The following is a 23,409-nucleotide window of genomic DNA, read 5'->3' on the forward strand; positions in this document are numbered from 1 at the left end:
CACATGTACATTTTACGGATACATTTCTTAGAACGACAGTAATAATTTGAATAAATCAGGCTCTCCCCGTTTTTATTTCAAAGAATTATCCAAGGTTTATATCCCTCTTAAATTAGCGGTGCACATAATTTGGTCACCATTCATATGCTTTGTAGGAACTATTCTAAAATATAAGCTACCATACATTACATTTTAGACGTAACAAACCAAAAACATGCTAACGAAAAGAAACCAGAGGTGTTCAATGTTTAATAATTTATTTAATTTAAATAACTACACACACAATTTCAGCGCAATACCTTATTCAAAACTCAAGTTATTTAGCCAAAATATAATAAAAATTAATGTTAAAGAGTTAGTGAACTTGACCCTGATCAAACTGGTCTCAAATGCAATCTCAGGCTAGGTCTACATGTTAGCTAAGAAAAAACACAATTTCAGAACAATTACATCCCTATAAAACACTTTCTATTAAACTGGATTTTGGTTAAGAAAAGACTTCATTTATGATTTAAACAAAAAAATCCAAAAAGCTGACAGTGTCATCTGTGATTAGACTGTGCAGACTTCACAGACCAATCTGGAACAACATTTTACCCACATGCATAAGGCTCACTTAAATGTTTTCAAGCCTCAACATACACATTTTTATTTCCTTACAAGTCTCAAGCATAACTCTTACTCCATGAGAGGCATTATGTACACATTGGCCCAACATTTTCATACAGGTTGGTGAAGATTGGAAGCTGTACATTAATGGAATAGAAAGTGTTTAATAGTGCCTCATTCTGTGGGACTGCACAGGCGTATCTGGGACGAAGCGTTACACACATGCATTTAGCCCAGATTTATCAGAGATGAAACTCTCTACTTTAATTGAATTTCGAAAATTCATTGTTGGAAAAAAGTCTTGTCCCTGATAAGACTATGTAGACTGCACAGGCTTATCTGTGATGACACTTTGTGCACATGCATTAACCTGGTTATCTCAGAACAGAGCTCAATTACAATTTACCTGAACCAAACAGCATGAGGTCGAAGTTGAAATAGTCTTCATGAGCATAGTAATGTCTGGTTTCTGTACGCCGACTCTTGCCAGACCCCGTTGTGTGCTGCTCTGTCCAGTGAACATTGGCCTTTCCCTCAAAACGCAGACTCACACCTGGTTGTAATAATTGTTTTAACCATTTACCACTCAGAAACGCACTTTGACGCATTTGAAGTCCTTTAAAAAATCACATTAAATTTAAGTCCTTTCTTAATATATTCAAGTTTAAAAGGCTTCATTACCATCCTAAGATACTGATAAGTAGCAAACAGCATAAACCTGAGCAGACTGCGAGTAACTGGCAGGCTGTTCTGGTTTTATGCTGTTTGCACGTAGCCATTTTCAATTTTGCTTCTGAGTGGGAAAGCGTTAAGTTAATTATGATACTCCACAACTTTAAATATTCTTTTCATCAACAGTAATTAAAATTTTTTGAGTAAAATATAACAATTCTGCTGGTTACCAAAACGTAAACCCTGTTTGTTATAATAGATCGAGGTACTGGTTTGTTGCTTACTGACAACCTACCAAAGAATATTATACAATTATAAAAAGTGTTAATCTGTGTTTATGACTTTTTAATCTTGTATAACTTTGCAAATTTAAAATCATAATGTAATGACCTCCATCACAAACAGAAAAAATATAAGGTAATAAAAAATATTAACAAGAGTTCCGCAGTCAAAGACATATTCCCCCAAAAAGGGCTTTGAACTAGTGACCCCAATTTCAATAGGGGTCATCCACTGTCCAAGGCCAATGCACATGTAAAGTATCAAGCCAATGGTTCAATTTGTTGATGTGTTATTGATCAGAAACAATTTTCACACTTATTGCGACAGTGACAGTATCCTTGACCTTTGACCTAGTGACCCCAATTTCAAAAGGGGTCATCTACTGTCCAAGGCCAATGTACATGGGATGTATCAAGCCAATCAGTGGATTCGTTGACGAGTTATTGATCAGAGAGGATTTTCCAACTTAATGTGTCAGTGACCATGACCTTTGACCTAGTGACCACAATTTCTATAGGGGTCATCTACTGTTTAAGTCCAATGCACATGTAAAGTATCAAGCCAATCAGTCAATTTGTTGACGTGTTATTGATCAGAAATTATTTTCACAATTATTGTGACAGTGCAGGGCTTTTCTTCAGGAAATTGGGAAGAGGCCCTAGCCTTTCAAATTAGGAATTTCATGTGCGATATCATAACTGCTCATTTTGGGAAGATGTTGTTTTTAAAAGTCTTTGAAAAAGGGTCTTTTTCATTGTGCAGAAGTATTAAAAGACACATTGTGGTGCATTCTTAATCATATCAGAGCTAATTGTTTTCAATTTGGGAGATGCCCAATATGTCTAAATTAAAAATAAAAAAATAAAAAAATTTACAACTTGGGAAATTCCTCTATCAATTTTGGGAAAAAATGACCTTATTTTCAATTGGGAAGCGGCCGAAATTAAGGGGCCCAATTTCGGCCCCTGTTATATAAGGGTGAAAAGCCCTGCAGTGACATTGACCTTTGACTTAGTGACCCCAATTTCAATAGGGCTCATCTACTGTCCAAGGCCACTGCACATGTGAAGTATCAAGCCAATCTTTCTATTGTTGATGTGTTATTGATCAGAAAAAAAATTCACACTTTTTGTGACAGTGACCTTGACCTTTGACCAAGTGACCCCAATTTCATTAGGGGTTATCTACTGTCCAAGGCCAATGCACATGTGAAGTTTCAAGCCAATCGGTCAATTCGTTGACAATTTATTAATCGGAAACAATTTTCACACTTACTATGATAGTGACCTTGACCTTTGACCTAGTGACGCCAAATTTAATAGGGGTCATATACTGTCCAAGGCCAATGCATATGTGAAGTATCAAGCCAATCGGTCAATTCGTTGACGAGTAATGGATCGGAAAGAGCTGGTCTACCGACAGACAGACTGGTCTACCAAGAGACAGACCGACCAACATCCGGCAAAACAATATACGCCTTCTTCTTCGAAGAGGGGCATAATAATGTATATTAACTATTTATCTATATTTATCTAACTGTTAGCGAACATAAACAATTATTTGTATAATTACTAAGTCACAAACAACTTTTGTTTTCTCTAGAAATCTAGGTGGCATTCACAAATCAAGGAGATCAAAACTAGTTTCTAATCACCTTTTAGTCTGGGAGGGTTCAGTTATGTAAACAAATTAACATTTATAAGTCATAACATTGTTGTGTTTTCCTGTGATCAGTAAAACTGCAACTGTGGAGAAGTTAATTGTCTTGTTAGCAGATATATCAATCACCTACAGCTTCGTACTTCAAAGAATGCATTTTGGCATTCTGTTATTTTTTTTATCACTGTGTTACAGTATGCGTTATGTTGTTCTCTTCCAACGTGCTGAGTGATCCTTAAATCTAATGACAATAACAGCATCTTGGTGTGTGATATGCACGCATACTTAACAGATTGACGTCAAGATGATGATGTTATGGAATTACAAAACCAGATCAGATAATCTATGAAAGCTTGAGCAGTAACAATTAACTAGACATTTTCATAATATTAACAAGATTTGTTTCTTTCTTTGTTTCTAACCCATTAATTGTGTGTAGAATAGGCTTTGATGTTCCCTTTCGGAACACCCATACATTTATCTTATTTCTTATTCTTTTAAGTAATCAACCTTTTGTTAAGACTTTATTTTAGTTGAACCTTAATCCAATCTAGGATATATAAGTCACATGGAAACACTACGTAATTCTCTTTACATTGTTGCTGCATCAACATTTGTCACAGCTAATGTAACTTTGGTAGTTTTCATAATTATTCCATATTCGAAACTTTACAAAACATGAGCATTTCAATTCGAAACCCTGATGTACCTTGACAAACGTTCAAAATCATTTGAAATCTTGTTGTGTATGAGGCACATGAAACAAACATTTGTGCTTGGTCTTCAATCAGCATTTGGATGACTGTAACCGTATTAAATCATAACACCGATGTGGAGATGGTCTAACTATTAATTATGTTTGATTGTCTAGGATTTTGATAATCTGGTAAAATATAACTTCAATGAAATTAAAAAAGGATTTTTTTGGTTTAAAGGGGCCTTTTCACAGATTTTTGGCATGTTTTGAAGTTTGTCATTAAATTCTTTATATTGATAAATGTAAACATTAAATTTTAAATCTCCAGTAAAAAATCAAAAATAAAATTTAAAAAAGGAAAAAAAGTAGCCAGCAGCAGGGCTCGAACCAGTGACCCCGGAATCCTGAAGTAAAAACGCATTAGCCAACTGAGCTATCCTGCCAAGCATACATCAGATGTGTATTTTATACCTTATATAAGCAATCTTTGTAGTTACACAAATTTAAACGACAACAACAGAACTCTCCAAATTATTCAAACGTTTCGCGTTGCAACGCTTTATAATTTTTAAGGTTTTTAAATCGTCAAAAGATGCATATATTGGCTATATCAGACCATGGCAAATGTTCAGTAATACTGTTTCCTCACAAATATCATAACTAAACCGAAAATTTACGAATCTGAAACAACTTTTTTCAATTTTGTCAATTTACCAAACCGTGAAAAGATCCCTTTAAGGTTTTTGTAATAATTCACCTTCTCTAGTTAGCATATTCGAATAGAAAATAAACAAAGAATAAATACAATAAAGAAGGGTCATACCTCAATAAACTTGTATTGTTGCAATAGACTGTAATTATAATAGCCACCAATTATCATTATCAAATATCCGGATAAATGTGTCCGGAATTTATTCAACGAGTTTGCAAAATACTTACATCTCAATTTCATCGCCTCGTTTAAATCTACTACCACTGTTCCATCTATATGTTGTCCTGAATAATATACCTGTTGCGGATTATTCAGGAAAATAGAAAATTCATTTAATTTCCCCATTTTTTTTCAATCTGTTATTTTCTTCAGAAACTGCAGACGATCAAGCGCGTCTAAAAAGATTTCACGTTGTAATAAACAAAGGTGGAGAGGTCGCACTTAAGCATAATTATCAACTCGTGCTCTGTGAATAAAATTGTTGATAACATTTCTTATTAATCCACTTATAACCACGAACTATTTCACAGCCTACTATAATTTCAGATTCCAATATTGCGATGAAAACCGCTGACAACCCAAGTGACTAGGCTATGAATTGCCTAGTACATGGTGGTGCGCTTTTCAAAACTGTTAACTGTTCGCTTAACCGAGACATTACGGGACTACTGTTTCACGGTGTTGAAGTAGTCCATATAAACGGACTCCCAGAGCCTTTGATAATTTTTGCTATTGCGGCTCTGGCAGTCCATATGCACCCCTTCATAAACATGGGTGCAGTTCAGCGCAGCGAATCCGTGCGCTTCACTAAACGGACGTCGTTCGAGACAAATTGAGGAAAATAATATATAAACTTCATAATATTTTTAATTTACCTGAATGGCAACCTACAGATGTCATCCTTTGCATGCACCGTATAAAAACACGACGATGTTTCAACACACTTTTCTCGCTGACATGTTTATGTTTAAATTTGGAACAGTGTATTCTGTATCGAATACCACATCGTTATCGACTTTATAGGCTGGAGCACATAACCCGACGTGCAAAATATTGGTGTACTGCGACCTAACCAATATTGGGTCAATTTTCCAATATGGCGGATACAGCGTACAAAACAAAACCTAAGTCAATAAAATCAATTATTTTTTGCTTTAATGGTACCATTTGGATGAGTTTGTGGTTTAGATAGGTAAACTTTTATAAGTTCTTGCAGTTTCAGTGTTCCTTAACCCTTGCATTGTTGATAACATTTTGCACCCATGGCCAAGAGAGAGCGCATTGCAACTATCAGCAACCCATTGGGTTATAAAGCTGATAGTTGAATTATTGCAACTAGGTGTTGAAGCGGAACAATATCATCAGATCATCTCCTTTAATTCATCCTATCCACAGCATTTGAGTTAATATCCTTTATTTCAGGAAGTTTCGATAAACAGAAGCTACATACAAGCAATTAACAGGTACATATGGAACGGTATTTTGGTAAAAATTACATCCTTCTTTATGACTGTGTCATGATTCTTGATGGTACTTTCAATTTGTTTGTAGAACCTTTTCATGCTTGTTGACACTTACATCATGCTAACATCATGCCTGATGACGAATTTGTTTTTACATCCGGCTTAATGGTATCATTCATGCATAAAGATGCAAACATTCTTGACCCTAAATTGCATGCTGGGTATGTGCATGGTTGTTTAACGCGATGGCAAGATGTTAGTTTCATCCCAGCACAAATCATTATTCAATTATGCATGATACAATTGTGTCATTTGACAGTCGTTCCTAAATGCTACGGACGACTATGGAAATTAAGTGCGTATCACGGACATTTTATGTTATGGAAGAAGTTTCGCCCCTTTAGACATAAGTAGTGGATATTGTTTGGGCGTTGTCCATCCGTCCGCCGTTCGTCCCTCTGTCCGTGTAATTGTTTCTATGTATCTTGCATCGCATTGAATGGAACTTAAAAATGAAAGTGTAAACTCGCTGTTTCGAGTGACCCGTAATGCGACTGTGTGTTCGCACGTAGGCCTCGGCCGATCGACTCACCCACCCATTGGGAAGCTGCGCTATTCGAGAGGCGACCGATTACGTACGTTAGACTGCTAGCTGATAGGACACGTCAAGGCTTTTCGTATCTAAGGCACGGGCGCCGTGTCAGACTGAGCGTCTCGGGACAGACTAGTTCTAGTCGCGTTCGCACCGCAGAAGGCATGTCTGTGGTTTCTTACGGCTGACCGGTTGATTATGCGGGTGCATATGCGGCCGGGACCGAGCTTTTTGCCTTTGCCAAGTGGTTCCTCAGGCTGGTCGCCCCTGCTTGGAGGGCCCTTGCCTGAATCGGGCTGTACAAGCGCCCGATGTCTCTGCTCTCGATCACTGGACGCGACGATCAGCTACTGCCCGGGATATATATAGAAAAGCTTTCAACTCAATCGGTACGTCTCAAACGGGGATCATCGAGACTGTCGCTCTTGCTGATACACGGAATTCGCAGCCACCGATCGATTATCGGCCGATAGCAGGCCTTCGGAAGCGACCGCTAGGAAAAGACCCTCCGGTCTGGCTCGGCCCGCCGTATTTGGCTGGGCGTTCGCGGTCACAGACCGAGCCACACGGTCTCATGGGTCCCAAGCGAGACAGCACGGAGATCATGCCTCGCGAGCTCGGTAGCCCGAATAGGTATTCGAGACCAACCCTACCATAAGCGAGTCCCGGCTTCAGCCGCCGTTCTCCGCGAGAATCAGCCGAGCGTTCAGGCCTCACGAGCTCAGGTGAACGGCACGCGCGATAAGGCCCGCGAGACCACCCCTGCAGGAACTGTTTATTTTACATTTTTATTGTATGTATTTTTCAAAATTGATTGGATATTATGTTATATGATATTTTAATAGTAGAACACTTTTGTTTTTTATCAACGATGGTTACAATAGTTGTAATAGACACGAGTACTTGCAACTTTCAGGTTTCACTATACCACATAGATTATATAGACATTAAATGATAAATATGTGTTTATATACAATGAAATTATAGCCTGGTAAACAGACTAAAAAAATCTGAAAGTTACACGCACAGGTCCGTGGCAATCGGGGTTGGGGTACTTTATAAATATAAAATCGATATTCAATGAACATCGGTAGACTACGCCTATTATAATTATTTGGACTAAGGATGGCCACACTTCCAACACATGAGCTCCGTTATGTCCCGAATAAAATACACTATACTTTCTGGAGTACCAACCGCAACTCACCAATATATAAAAAAACATTAACGACAGCCAATTTCTTGTGTACTCAGTTGGCCTATTGGTCTTAATGGTAAAAAATACACGTATTGAGTTCAATATATAATTATTATAGATTATAAACAAAGGGAACTAATTCAGTTTGTTCAGTATAGTAGTCACAATGGTTCAGATATTTTCTGTTTGTTTGTTTTTCTCCAAAAAGTAATTTATTCAACGTTTGGAAAATAAACGTGCGTCACCTGCTGTCGTAATTTGGTAACTTGCATTTGGCTAAGTTGCATTCTGCTTACTGCCTGTTGCTAACTGCAATTGTTAATGGCGCATACTTGAATGATGCAATTTTTACCTAAATATCATTCCATAGGTACAGTCGAGTCGCTAATAGAGAACATTCTCCGATAGCGGAACAAAATAACGGTAATATTCTTACCACACCTTTTTTTTACATACTTGAGCATTGCGTTGTCTTTGTGCGCTTTTGTGATCTCCAGTTGTCCGTTGTTCTTCGTGCGTCTTCCGTCGTCAACATTTACCGTGTTAACACTTTAGAGGCATACTTAAGTGTCCGATCTTAATGCAATTTAAAGTCAAAAGATATGTCCCATTTATATCTTAGCCGATTTCGAAACTAGGTCACGTCTTGTCAACATCTAGGTCGCTATGCCAAGTTAATAAAGAAATGTGTTAACATTCTAGGATTTACATGTATCAGCCGTATATGACTAAAATAAAAGCTTGTTAACAGTCTAGAAATCACATTTTAAGTTCAATCTTTATGAAACCTGGTTAGAACATTTGATCTTATGATATCTCGGCCGAGTTTGAAAATAGTTCAGTTCGTTGTCACAACAACTAGGGGCGGGACAGTGTTTGACATAGGACTGTAGTCCTTTTTAACATCAGCTGGGGTATTTAGGAAGATACTGTCTTATCTATTTGGGTTCTACATGTAGAAATCTAATTTCTGACAAGACTGAATTGCCATTACTCCTGCAATAAACAGAATGATTTTAGTTTAAAGAAAAGGAAACTCTTAACACTGATTTTCTCCGCTACCAGACAAATATTTTTTGTTTGTTTCCAAGCCAGGTACTAAACTAATTAAATGATAGACTGGTGATGGGTTTTCCTTATGCAAGGTAATTTAGACGTCAAAAATATGCTGAGCGCTAGTTTGCAAAAATAATTAACAGACCAATAATAATAACTTCATGTGAAAACTTGATGTTTAGTTATGGGTGAAACAATTTTGTGGTATAAAAAACTGCTTAGGCAAGAAAACTTACAATATGATAATGACTTAATACTGGTAATAGTTGACGAAGACCTTATACTGGCACTAGTCTTATAACAAAAAACCGTCGGAGATGGGTGATGCTCCCCAAAGTTTTTTTGGTCACAATATTGCACTATATATTCAGATAAAAGGAAACGTCTTGAGGGCACAGTAGTTGGGGGGACAAGATTTTTTTTATAGAAAATTTCAAAGGGCAATAACTCTGTGAAAAATCATCCGACCAGAACCCGCTGATAATATGCACATCTCCTCTTGGTAGTAAAGCTTTCCATAAAGTTTCATTGAATTCCGGTCATAAGTTGCTGAGAAATAGCCTGGACAAGAATTGCACTATATGTATAGTTCATGGAAAATTTCAAAGGGCCATTACTCTGTGAAAAATCATCTGACCAGAACCGGCTGATAATATGCACATCTCCTCTTGGTAGTGAAGCTTCCCATAAAGTTTCATTGAATTCCGGTCATTAATTGCTGAGAAATAGCCCGGACAAAAATTGTGCATGGACGGACGGACACACGCACGGACAGACGAAGCGGCGACTATATGCTCCCCCCAAAATTTTTTGGGGGAGCATAAAAATGGGACTAAAGGCCCTAAGTTGCTCATTTAAGACATGTAGAAACTAACCTGTTATGAGAAGATTGTGTGATGTTAGTGTAATAATGTTTGGCATTTCTCTAGTTTTTTACTCATGAAGTATGCCACAGACTTAATGTTGCATGTTACAACATTAAAACAACATTTATTTCTAAAAACATATGAGCTGAGCTCTTATAAAAGGGGGTTTAATAAATGTGCGTAAAATGTTGTCCAAGATTAGCCTGTGCACTTTTTCCGACTTGACATCAATGACACATGACAACCTTTATTAAAAAATATCTCCCTATGAATTTAATACGAACTGTCTGATTGACTGAATGTATGAGATGTACGAGTAAACAACAATACTATTGTTGATAAAGGCATAGATTTTGTTTTAAAAAATCAATTTATAAGATATTATTCTGTATTATTCAATAGAAGATATTTATGTTATTATGCTTAGTTATCAGCAATTAGCCTTGGTTTTACACAGTGTGCAAACGAATGGGTGGGGTAACGACGTCGCAATACTACCATCTGACCAACCACCCAAAAAGTGGTGATCCAAGACTGTTTGACCATATATATAAATATCATGTAAACTTTAGTTATCCTTAGTTTTGATCCCAGGAGCTTAGAACAGGAAAACTATCAAGTATTACACACCAAATATCAAACCCCAGAACATTGCTGTTGAGAAGATTTTTATGTTGATCAATATTTACTTCAACAAATTTATGAATCATTTAACCCCTAGGGATGGCAAGTGTTGACCCTAGGGGCGCATGATTTGAGCAAACTTAGCAGAGGACCACTGCATGAGATTACATGCCAAATAACAAAATAAGTTTAAACTTATATAATAAAAACAAAATAAGTTTATCCTTAATAATACAAGTAACCCCTTAGTAAGATGCACATTTTGATCAAAGAAAGATGATTTCAACAACCTTGGTAGAGGTAGTATGATATTGACTACCAAATATCAACCGATCCTGCTGGTTTTAGAGAAGAATATTTTTAGTTATTTTTTATGTAAGTCTCTATAAATCCTGTGACCCTGGAGATTAGCCCTTTTTAACCCCCTTACACTATTTCAACAAACGTGGCAAAGGACCAACATAGAATTTTCATAATGTAAATATAAGGAAAACAAGTTAACCCCTGGACGGTCTGGCTAATTTTGAGCACAGGAGCGCTATTTGAACTTTCTTTGAAAATGGAAACTCGTACGATGTTGACACCAAATATCAAACCTTAGAGAGAATTTTCTTTTAGAGAAGAACATTTTGGAAGTTTAATTTTTGAAATCTTTAAAGCTTTGGTGACCTTCATATGAAATGGAGTGGAAGAGTTTTAATAAATTGGAAAGAGAGTCACACAATGATCATTCCTGTGCAGATTTAAACAACTATCAAGAGGTAAAGCTGGACAATTTGTTAAAAGATTATTTTTCAAAAGCATCTAACACACGGACGACAGACATCACTATATCCTAGAAGCTCCCAATGAGAACTATGTGCTCAGGTAAGCTGAAAGAATACATCCTAAGATGATATTGCAGAAAGAAACATAACATTATACTACCTTATTTGATACATACCATAGCCATAGTCTGTTCATTCAAGTCTAACACACTGACCACAGCAAATAGTTTTTTGGTCTTGTGATCAAACTTCCAGGGCCTGTCGATTTTTCCCTTGAGTGAATAGCGCACATTACCAAAGGCACCTTCAAATGATGACGGCAGATTTGGAGGTAAGAAAAATGAGAACGGGAATGTGCGGCGACCAGCCTGCAATAAGGTGCTCTGTCCTGAACACAAAAGACAATTACTAATAAACAAGCAAATATGTTGAATTGATATCCCCTACCAAATACATTTTGTTTACAGATGGGTGCAAATCCCTTGCTATATGGTATAATCCTACACAAATAATTAAGTATAATTGTTTCAATGGATTTCAATTCTCCTCATTGCTATCTACAAGTCCATGAGGTTTCATGTTTAAATCTTTTAGCATATCTATAAAAAATAGAATATAATTCTTGTTAAAAAGTGAATGGTAATGGTTCTTGTGCAAGGTGATACTCTCTATTGATATATATACAATCATTAAATTTCATGTTGAAATCTTGTATCATATCTGAGATATAGCCCTGAAAAGTTATCATGCAAAACAAACAAAGGGCAATACAACTTAATTGAGAAAGTGAAGGGCTATGGTTCTTCTGCTTGACACTTAATACATTTACTTCCCATTGATTTATAAACACACCCTTGAAATTTCATGTTGAAATATTGAATCATATATATATATATAGCACTGGAAAGTTACATTATACAAAAAGACGGGCAATTACTCTTACATAAGAAGTTGAAGGGTAATGGTTCTTAAGCACCTATAATCATTGACATTAATACACCCCTGAAGTTTCATGTTGATATCTTGTAGCGTATCTGAGATATAGAGGCTTATAGCCCTAAAAAAAGTTACTACATAGAAAAACAATAAAGGGCAATAACTCTTGTTTAAGAAAGTTTACGGTTACAGTTCTTGTGCAAGGCCATTCTCCTAATTAAGATCAATACGCCAATGAAGTTTCATGTTGAAGCCTTGCATGGTATCTAAGATATAGCTCTCACAAGTTACATCAAGCAAAATAAACCAAATTGCCAACCTCTTATATGAGAAAGTGCAGTGTTTAATGGTTCTTGGGCATGGCACTTCTCATTGATTTATTTACACCTATGAAGTTTAATTTTGATATCTTATATAGTTTCTGAGAAATGGCCTTGAAAAGTTTGTGGCAGACGGATGGTTGGACCGACTGATGGACAGACAGACTGACTGATGGACTGACGACACCAATTCTATATCCCTCCGCCTTTGGCGGGGGATAAAAAGACATCATTGTGATCCGTAATATAAAGAAGTGAAACTCCAGCTGCTGGAGCAGTATTGAATTTTCATTAAAAACAATTAGTTGGTCCTTTATTTAAGGCAAGTGACCGATTGCCCAAACAGTACAAAACAGCACAATACAGCACAATACAAACCAACATAAACACAAAATATGAATTAAGCTGGGGTCACCGCCTTGGAACGGTCAATGCAAAGTAATCATTGATTCATTGGGAAGAGTTCTGATGCATAATTAAACCATGATAGTTATAGCCCAATTGTTTTAGTCATACACATGTAACTTACAAACGTTTGACTGTTACTACATAATCAATGCTTATCCATCAATTATTTTGATACAGACATATACAACTTTATATGGTTTATCTATATGTTTAAAGGTTTTCTACAAGTATTGAAAATGTAAACTTGACAATATTGCTCCAAAGTACATTGGCATATCTTTATGTACATTAATATATTATATTATGTTAATGAATTAATGTTATCATCATTCATATACTTAAAGGAACTTTAAATGCTTTTGGATAAGAAGAATAATCACAACAATTAAAAGTCCAATTTAAGAACATATAAACAAAACGTTATCATAATTGAGTAATTAATACTAAATAGTACTAATGTGGTTTTATTGTGCTACATGATGCAAACACATTTGTTTGGAGCATAATTTTGCAATCACATGTACATTTTACGGATACATTTCTTAGAACGACAGTAATAATTTGAATAAATCAGGCTCTCCCCGTTTTTATTTCAAAGAATTATCCAAGGTCTAAATCCCTCTTAAATTAGCTGTGCACATAATTTGGTCACCATTCATATGCTTTGTAGGAACTATTCTAAAATATAAGCTACCATACATTGCATTTTAGATGTAACAAACCAAAAACATGCTAACGAAAAGAAACCAGAGGTGTTCGATGTTTAATAATTTATTTAATTTAAATAACTACACACACAATTTCAGCGCAATACCTTATTCAAAACTCAAGTTATTTAGCCAAACTATAATAACAAGAAACCGTCGGAGACGGGTGATGCTCCCCAAAGGTTTTTTTTGTCACAATATTGCACTATATATTCAGATAAAAGGAAACGTCTTGAGGGGCATAACTTTGGACAAAATAATATGATGGATAATATGCACATCTCCTCTTGGTAGTGAAGTTTCCCATAAAGTTTAATTGAATTCCGGTCATTAATTGCTGAGAAATAGCCCGGACAAAAATTGTGCACGGACGGACGGAAACATGGACAGACAAAGCGGCGACTATATGTTCACCCCAAAAATTTTGGGGGAGCATACAAATTAATGTTAAAGAGTTAGTGAACTTGACCCTGATCAAACTGGTCTCAAATGCAATCTCAGGCTAGGTCTACATGTTAGCTAAGAAAAAACACAATTTCAGAACAATTACATCCCTATAAAACACTTTCTACTAAACTGGATGTTGGTTAAGAAAAGACTTCATTTAAACAAAAAAATCCAAAAAAGCTGAAAATGTCATCTGTGATTAGACTGTGAAGACTTCACAGACCAATCTGGAACAACATTTTACCCACATGCATAAGGCTCACTTAAATGTTTTCAAGCCTCAACATACACATTTTTATTTCCTTACAAGTCTCAAGCATAACTCTTACTCAATGAGAGGCATTTTGTACACATTGGCACAACATTTTCATACAGGTTGATGATGATTGAAGCTGTACATTAATGGAATAGAAAGTGTTTAATAGTGCCTCATTCTGTGGGACTGCACAGGCGTATCTGGGACGAAGCGTTACACACATGCATTTAGCCCAAGTTTATCAGAGATGAAACTTTTTACTTTAATTGAATTTCGAAAATTCATTGTTGGAAAAAAGTCTTGTCCCTGATTAGACTACGTAGACTGCACAGGATTATCTGTGATGACACTTTGTGCACAAGCATTAACCTGGTTATCTCAGAACAGAGCTCAATTACAATTTACCTGAACCAAACAGCATAAGGTCGAAGTTGAAATAGTCTTCATGAGCATAGTAATGTCTGGTTTCTGTACGCCGACTTTTGCCAGACCCCGTTGTGTGCTGCTCTGTCCAGTGAACATTGGCCTTTCCCTCAAAACGCAGACTCACACCTGGTTGTAATAATTGTTTTAACCATTTACCACTCAGAAACGCACTTTGACGCATTTGAAGTCCTTTAAAAAATCACATTAAATTTAAGTTCTTTCTTAATATATTCAAGTTTAAAAGGCTTCATTACCAATTAAGATACTGATAAGTAACAAACAGCATAAACCTGAACAGACTGCGAGTAACTGGCAGGCTGTTCTGGTTTTATGCTGTTTGCACATAGCCATTTTCAATTTTGCTTCTGAGTGGGAAAACGTTAAGTTAATTATAATACTCCACAACTTTAAATATTCTTTACATCAACAGTAATTAAAAGTTTTTGAGTAAAATATAACAATTCTGCTGGTTACCAAAACGTAAACCCTGTTTGTTAAAATAGATCGAGGTACTGGTTTGTTGCATACTAACAACCTACCAAAGAATATTATACAATCATTAAAAGTGTTAATCTGTGTTTAAGACTTTTTAATCTTGTATAACTTTGCAAATTTAAAATCATAATGTAATGACCTCCATCACAAAAAGAAAAAATATAAGGTAATAAAAATATTAACAAGAGTTCCGCAGTCGGAGACATATTTTCCCAAAAAGGGCTTTGAACTAGTGACCCCAATTTCAATAGGGGTCATCTACTGTCCAAGGCCAATGCACATGTAAAGTATCAAGCCAATGGTTCAATTTGTTGATGTGTTATTGATCAGAAACAATTTTCACACTTATTGCGACAGTGACAGTATACTTGACCTTTGACCTAGTGACCCCAATTTCAAAAGGGGTCATCTACTGTCCAAGGCCAATGCACATGGGATGTATCAAGCCAATCAGTGGATTCATTGACGAGTTATTGATCAGAGGGGATTTTCCAACTTAATGTGACAGTGACCATGACCTTTGACCTAGTGACCACAATTTCTATAGGGGTCATCTACTGTTTAAGTCCAATGCACATGTAAAGTATCAAGCCAATCAGTCAATTTGTTGACGTGTTATTGATCAGAAATTATTTTCACAATTATTGTGACAGTGCAGGGCTTTTCATCAGGAAATTGGGAAGAGGCCCTAGCCTTTCAAATTAAGAATTTAATGTGCGATATCATAACTGCTCATTTTGGGAAGACGTTGTTTTTAAAAGTTTTTGAAACAGGGTCTTTTTCATTGTGCAGAAGTATTAAAAGACACATTGTGGTGCATTCTTAATCATATCAGAGCTAATTGTTTTCAATTTGGGAGATGCCCAATATGTCTAAATTAAAAATAAAAAAATAAAAAAATTTACAACTTGGGAAATTCCTCTATCAATTTTGGGAAAAAATGACATTATTTTCAAGTGGGAAGCGGCCGAAATTAAGGGGCCCAATTTCGGCCCCTGTTATATAAGGGTGAAAAGCCCTGCAGTGACATTGACCTTTGACTTAGTGACCCCAATTTCAATAGGGCTCATCTACTGTCCAAGGCCACTGCACATGTGAAGTATCAAGCCAATCTTTCTATTGTTGATGTGTTATTGATCAGAAAAAAATTCACACTTTGTGTGACAGTGACCTTGACCTTTGACCAAGTGACCCCAATTTCATTAGGGGTTATCTACTGTCCAAGGCCAATGCACATGTGAAGTTTCAAGCCAATCGGTCAATTCGTTGACAATTTATTAATCGGAAACAATTTTCACACTTACTATGATAGTGACCTTGACCTTTGACCTAGTGACGCCAAATTTAATAGGGGTCATATACTGTCCAAGGCCAATGCAAATGTGAAGTATCAAGCCAATCGGTCAATTTGTTGACGAGTAATAGATCGGAAAGAACTGGTCTACCGACAGACAGACTGGTCTACCAAGAGACAGACCGACCAACATCCGGCAAAACAATATACGCCTTCTTCTTCGAAGAGGGGCATACTAATGTATATTAACTATTTATCTATATTTATCTAACTGTTAGCGAACATAAACAATTATTTGTATAATTACTAAGTCACAAACAACTTTTGTTTTCTCTAGAAATCTAGGTGGCATTCACAAATCAAGGAGATCAAAACTAGTTTCTAATCACCTTTTAGTCTGGGAGGGTTCAGTTATGTAAACAAATTAACATTTATAAGTCATAACATTGTTGTGTTTTCCTGTGATCAGTAAAACTGCAACTGTGGAGAAGTTAATTGTCTTGTTAGCAGATATATCAATCACCTACAGCTTCGTACTTCAAAGAATGCATTTTGGCATTCTGTTATTTTTTTTATCACTGTGTTACAGTATGCGTTATGTTGTTCTCTTCCAACGTGCTGAGTGATCCTTAAATCTAATGACAATAACAGCATCTTGGTGTGTGATATGCACGCATACTTAACAGATTGACGTCAAGATGATGATGTTATGGAATTACAAAACCAGATCAGATAATCTATGAAAGCTTGAGCAGTAACAATTAACTAGACATTTTCATAATATTAACAAGATTTGTTTCTTTCTTTGTTTATAACCCATTAATTGTGTGTAGAATAGGCTTTGATGTTCCCTTTCGGAACACCCATACATTTATCTTATTTCTAATTCTTTTAAGTAATCAACCTTTTGTTAAGACTTTATTTTAGTTGAACCTTAATCCAATCTAGGATATATAAGTCACATGGAAACACTACGTCATTCTCTTTACATTGTTGCTGCATCAACATTTGTCACAGCTAATGTAACTTTGGTAGTTTTCATAATTATTCCATATTCGAAACTTTACAAAACATGAGCATTTCAATTCGAAACCCTGATGTACCTTGACAAACGTTCAAAATCATTTGAAATCTTGTTGTGTATGAGGCACATGAAACAAACATTTGTGCTTGGTCTTCAATCAGCATTTGGATGACTGTAACCGTATTAAATCATAACACCGATGTGGAGATGGTCTAACTATTAATTATGTTTGATTGTCTAGGATTTTGATAATCTGGTAAAATATAACTTTAATGAATTGTAAAAAAGGATTTTTTTGGTTTAAAGGGGCCTTTTCGCAGATTTTTGGCATGTTTTGAAGTTTGTCATTAAATTCTTTATATTGATAAATGTAAACATTAAATTTTAAAATCTCCAATAAAAAATCAAAAATAAAATTTAAAAAAGGAAAAAAAGTAGCCCGCAGCAGGGCTCGAACCAGTGACCCCGGAATCCTGAAGTAAAAACGCATTAGCCAACTGAGCTATCCTGCCAAGCATACATCAGATGCGTATTTTATACCTTATATAAGCAATCTTCGTAGTTTCACAAATTTAAACGACAACAACAGAACTCTCCAAATTATTCAAACGTTTCGCGTTGCAACGCTTTATAATTTTTAAGGTTTTTAAATCGTCAAAAGATGCATATAATGGCTATATTAGACCATGGCAAATGTTCAGTAATACTGTTTCCTCACAAGTATCATAACTAAACCGAAAATTTACGAATCTGAAACAACTTTTTTCAATTTTGTCAATTTACCAAACCGTGAAAAGATCCCTTTAAGGTTTTTGTAATAATTCACCTTCTCTAGTTAGCATATTCGAATAGAAAATAAACAAAGAATAAATACAATAAAAAAGGGTCATACCTCAATAAACTTGTATTGTTGCAATAGACTGTAATTATAATAGCCACCAATTATCATTATCAAATATCCGGATAAATGTGTCCGGAATTTTTTCAACGAGTTTGCAAAATACTTACATCTCAATTTCATCGCCTCGTTTAAATCTACTACCACTGTTCCATCTATCTGTTGTCCTGAATAATATACCTGTTGCGGATTATTCAGGAAAATAGAAAATTCATTTAATTTCCCCATTTTTTTTTCAATCTGTTATTTTCTTCAAAAACTGCAGACGATCAAGGGCGTCTAAAAAGATTTCACGTTGTAATAAACAAAGGTGGAGAGGTCGCACTTAAGCATATTTATCAACTCGTGCTCTGTGAATAAAATTGTTGATAACATTTCTTATTAATCCACTTATAACTACGAACTATTTCACAGCCTACTATAATTTCAGATTCCAATATTGCGATGAAAACCGCTGACAACCCAAGTGACTAGGCTATGAATTGCCTAGTACATGGTGGTGCGCTTTTCAAAACTGTTAACTGTTCGCTTAACCGAGACATTACGGGACTACTGTTTCACGGTGTTGAAGTAGTCCATATAAACGGACTCCCATAGCCTTTGATAATTTTTGCTATTGCGGCTCAGGCAGTCCATATGCACCCCTTCATAAACATGGGTGCAGTTCAGCGCAGCGAATCCGTGCGCTTCACTAAACAGACGTCGTTCGAGACAAATTGAGGAAAATAATATATAAACTTCATAATATTTTTAATTTACCTGAATGGCAACCTACAGATGTCATCCTTTGCATGCACCGTATAAAAACACGACGATGTTTCAACACACTTTTCTCGCTGACATGTTTATGTTTAAATTTGGAACAGTGTATTCTGTATCGAATACCACATCGTTATAGACTTTATAGGCTGGAGCACATAACCCGACGTAAAAAATATTGGTGTACTGCGACCTAACCAATATTGGGTCAATTTTCCAATATGGCGGATACAGCGTACAAAACAAAACCTAAGTCAATAAAATCAATTATTTTTTGCTTTAATGGTACCATTTGGATGAGTTTGTGGTTTAGATAGGTAAACTTTTATAAGTTCTTGCAGTTTCAGTGTTCCTTAACCCTTGCATTGTTGATAACATTTTGCACCCATGGCCAAGAGAGAGCGCATTGCAACTATCAGCAACCCATTGGGTTATAAAGCTGATAGTTGAGTTATTGCAACTAGGTGTGTTTTGTACTGTTTGGGCAATCGGTCACTTGCCTTAAATAAAGGACCAACTAATTGTTTTTAATGAAAATTCAATACTGCTCCAGCAGCTGGAGTTTCACTTCTTTATATTGAAGCGGAACAATATCATCAGATCATCTCCTTTAATTCATCCTATCCACAGCATATGAGTTAATATCCTTTATTTCAGGAAGTTTCGATAAACAGAAGCTACATACAAGCAATTAACAGGTACATATGGAACGGTATTTTGGTAAAAATTACATCCTTCTTTATGACTGTGTCATGATTCTTGATGGTACTTTGAATTTGTTTGTAGAACCTTTTCATGCTTGTTGACACTTACATCATGCTTACATCATGCCTGATGACGAATTTGTTTTTACATCCGGCTTAATGGTATCATTCATGCATAAATATGCAAACATTCTTGACCCTAAATTGCATGCTGGGTATGTGCATGGTTGTTTAACGCGATGGCAAGATGTAAGTTTCATCCCAGCACAAATCATTATACAATAATGCATGATACAATTGTGTCATTTGACAGTCGTTCCTAAATGCTACGGACGACTATGGAAATTCAGTGCGTATCACGGACATTTTATGTTATGGCAGAAGTTTCGCCCCTTTAGACATAATTAGTGGATATTGTTTGGGCGTTGTCTATCCGTCCGCCGTTCGTCCCTCTTTCCGTGTAATTGTTTCTATGTATCTTGCATGGGATTGAATGAAACTTAAAAATGAAAGTGTAAACTCGCTCTTTCGAGTTACCCGTAATGCGACTGTGTGTTCGCACGTAGGCCTCGGCCGATCGACTCACCCACCCATTGGGAAGCTGCGCTATTCGAGAGGCGAACGATTACGTACGTTAGACTGCTAGCTGATAGGACACGTCAAGGCTTTTCGTATCTAAGGCAGGGGCGCCGTGTCAGACTGAGCGTCTCGGGACAGACAAGTTCTAGTCCCGTTCGCACCGCAGAAGGCATGTCTGTGGTTTCTTACGGCTGACCGGTTGATTATACGGGTGCATATGCGGCTGGGACCGAGGTTTTTGCCTTTGCCAAGTGGTTCCTCAGGCTGGTCGCCCCTGCTTGGAGGGCCCTTGCCTGAATCGGGCTGTACAAGCGCCCGATGTCTCTGCTCTCGATCACTGGGCGCGACGATCAGCTACTGCCCGGGATATATATAGAAAAGCTTTCGACTCAATCGGTACGTCTCAAACGGGGATCATCGGGACTGTCGCCCTTGCTGATACACGGAATTCGCAGCCACCGATAGATTATCGGCCGATAGCAGGCATTCGGAAGCAACCGCTAGGAAAAGACCCTCCGGTCTGGCTCGGCCCGCCGTATTTGGCTGGACGTTCGCGGTCACAGACCGAGCCACACGGTCTCATGGGTCCCAAGCGAGACAGCACGGAGATCATGCCTCGCGAGCTCAGTAGCCCGAATAGGTACTCGAGACCGACCCTACCATAAGCGAGTCCCGGCTTGAGCCGCCGTTCTCCGCGAGAATCTGCCGAGCGTTCAGGCCTCACGAGCTCGGGTGAACGGCACGCGCGATAAGGCCCGCGAGACCACCCCTGCAGGAACTGTTTATTTTACATTTTTATTGTATGTATTTTTCAAAATTGATTGGATATTATGTTATATGATATTTTAATAGTAGAACACTTTTGTTTTTTATCAACGACGGTTACAATAGTTGTAATAGACACGAGTACTTGCAACTTTCAGGTTTCACTAACCACAGAGATTATATAGACATTAAATGATTAATATGTGTTTATATACAATGAAATTATAGCCTGGTAAACAGACTAAAAAAATCTGAAAGTTACACGCACAGGTCCGTGGCAATCGGGGTTGGGGTACTTTATAAATATAAAATCGATATTCAATGAACATCGGTAGACTACGCCTAATATAATTATTTGGACTAAGGATGGCCACACTTCCAACACATGAGCTCCGTTATGTCCCGAATAAAATACACTATACTTTCTGGAGTACCAACCGCAACTCACCAATATATAAAAAAACATTAACGACAGCCAATTTCTTGTGTACTCAGTTGGCCTATTGGTCTTAATGGTAAAAAATACACGTATTGAGTTCAATATATAATTATTATAGATTATAAACAAAGGGAACTAATTCAGTTTGTTCAGTATAGTAGTCACAATGGTTCAGATATTTTCTGTTTGTTTGTTTTTCTCCAAAAAGTAATTTATTCAACGTTTGGAAAATAAACGTGCGTCACCTGCTGTCGTAATTTGGTAACTTGCATTTGGCTAAGTTGCATTCTGCTTACTGCCTGTTGCTAACTGCAATTGTTAATGGCGCATACTTGTAAAACCGATTATGACTAGTTTAATTATGACTGGTGCATTTTCATCACGTTTATTAGAATTTAAAATAAGACATTTATGACAGTAAAGGCATGTGTTATACGATCATCATTCAGGAATACTGAACACACAAACATTGGATAGTCACCAAGCATGTTGAACCAATCAAGTATACACGAATAGACAACAACAATGTTGGCATTGTAATGAAGTATAATAGAATAAACATCATTCATAATGTAAATATTCAACTCATAATGTTAATATTCAACTTGAATGATGCAATTTTTACCTAAATATCATTCCATAGGTACAGTCGAGTCGCTAATAGAGAACATTCTCCGATAGCGGAACAAAATAACGGATAATATTCTTACCACACCTTTTTTTACATACTTGAGTATTGCGTTGTCTTTGTGCGCTTTTGTGATCTCCAGTTGTCCGTTGTTCTTCGTGCGTCTTCCGTCGTCAACATTTACCGTGTTAACACTTTAGAGGAATACTTAATTGTCCGATCTTAATGCAATTTAAAGTCAAAAGATATGTCCCATTTATAACTTAGCCGATTTCGAAACTAGGTCACGTCTTGTCAACATCTAGAATAGAAATCACATTTAAAGTTCAATCTTTATGAAACCTGGTTAGAACATTTGATCTTATGATATCTCGGCCGAGTTTGAAAATAGTTCAGTTCTTTGTCACAACAACTAGGGGCGGGACAGTTTTTCACATAGGACTGTAGTCCTTTTTAACATTCCAGAATTCACATTTAAGTTAAGTAATAATTATCAGTTCTAATGATATCATGGCCAAGAACAAAAAATGCTTCATTCTTGAAAATCATGGCCACCAGGGGTCCGGGCAGTTGTCCTTATGGCTATATTGATACATAGTTAACTCTCTTGTAGTCACATTTCTTGCCAAATGTAACTGCTCAGAACATTTTTTTTCCTAAGATTTTTCATTTGAATTTGAAAATGGCTTCCGTTTTGTTGAACAATAGTGTGGCAACGAGATGTATCAGTTGAGTTTGTAAGTTTGCATTACAGTGCAATCTTTTTACACAGGTTGCTTTTTTCTGAGAATGATTACAATCATTAATTATACTATGATAGACTGTTATTGAAGTTGATTTTGTTGATGATGGTTCGTGATAATTATGTTGATAATGATGGTTATGGCGACAATGATAATGCTTATAGTGGCGAGGTTTTCAGAAACATTAAAGCCCCATTAACACTCAAAATCAACGAATATGTCGTAAAGTATTTCGTAAAAAAGTTAACCCATAAAAAATCCGCGTTCCTTAGAGCGATAGAAAAATATAACGCTAGATGTGGTATTGTATCATAGATTTAACGAGATGCGAAATGCTCGTTTTCATTGTGTGTGTGAAAATATATTCTGTGTGAATTTCGATCG

At 36.5% G+C, this 23,409-nt stretch overlaps 1 protein-coding gene across 3 annotated transcripts in view; it reads right to left on the reverse strand.

Annotated features, from left to right (window-relative positions):
• Positions 1 to 18,676, reverse strand: part of LOC127877207 (arrestin domain-containing protein 3-like) — a 38,129-nt gene extending 19,453 nt beyond the window's left edge. The window contains exons 1-3 of one of the 3 annotated variants that reach the window (XM_052422882.1): positions 18,519 to 18,676; positions 14,677 to 14,823; positions 11,374 to 11,501 (exon numbers count right to left, since the gene is read on the reverse strand). In XM_052422882.1, the coding sequence (XP_052278842.1) occupies positions 11,374 to 11,501; positions 14,677 to 14,823; positions 18,519 to 18,636 (393 nt within the window). In that variant the 5' untranslated portion in view covers positions 18,637 to 18,676. Of the gene's footprint in view, positions 1 to 1,015; positions 1,163 to 4,858; positions 5,048 to 11,373; positions 11,586 to 14,676; positions 14,824 to 18,518 lie in introns of those variants that run through there. The other 2 variants (XM_052422881.1, XM_052422880.1) reach the window with 2 other exon arrangements.
• Positions 18,677 to 23,409: the final 4,733 nt, after the last annotated feature.

Source organism: Dreissena polymorpha, chromosome 4 (assembly GCF_020536995.1).
Source record: "Dreissena polymorpha isolate Duluth1 chromosome 4, UMN_Dpol_1.0, whole genome shotgun sequence".
Classification (NCBI taxonomy): Eukaryota; Metazoa; Mollusca; class Bivalvia; order Myida; family Dreissenidae; genus Dreissena; species Dreissena polymorpha.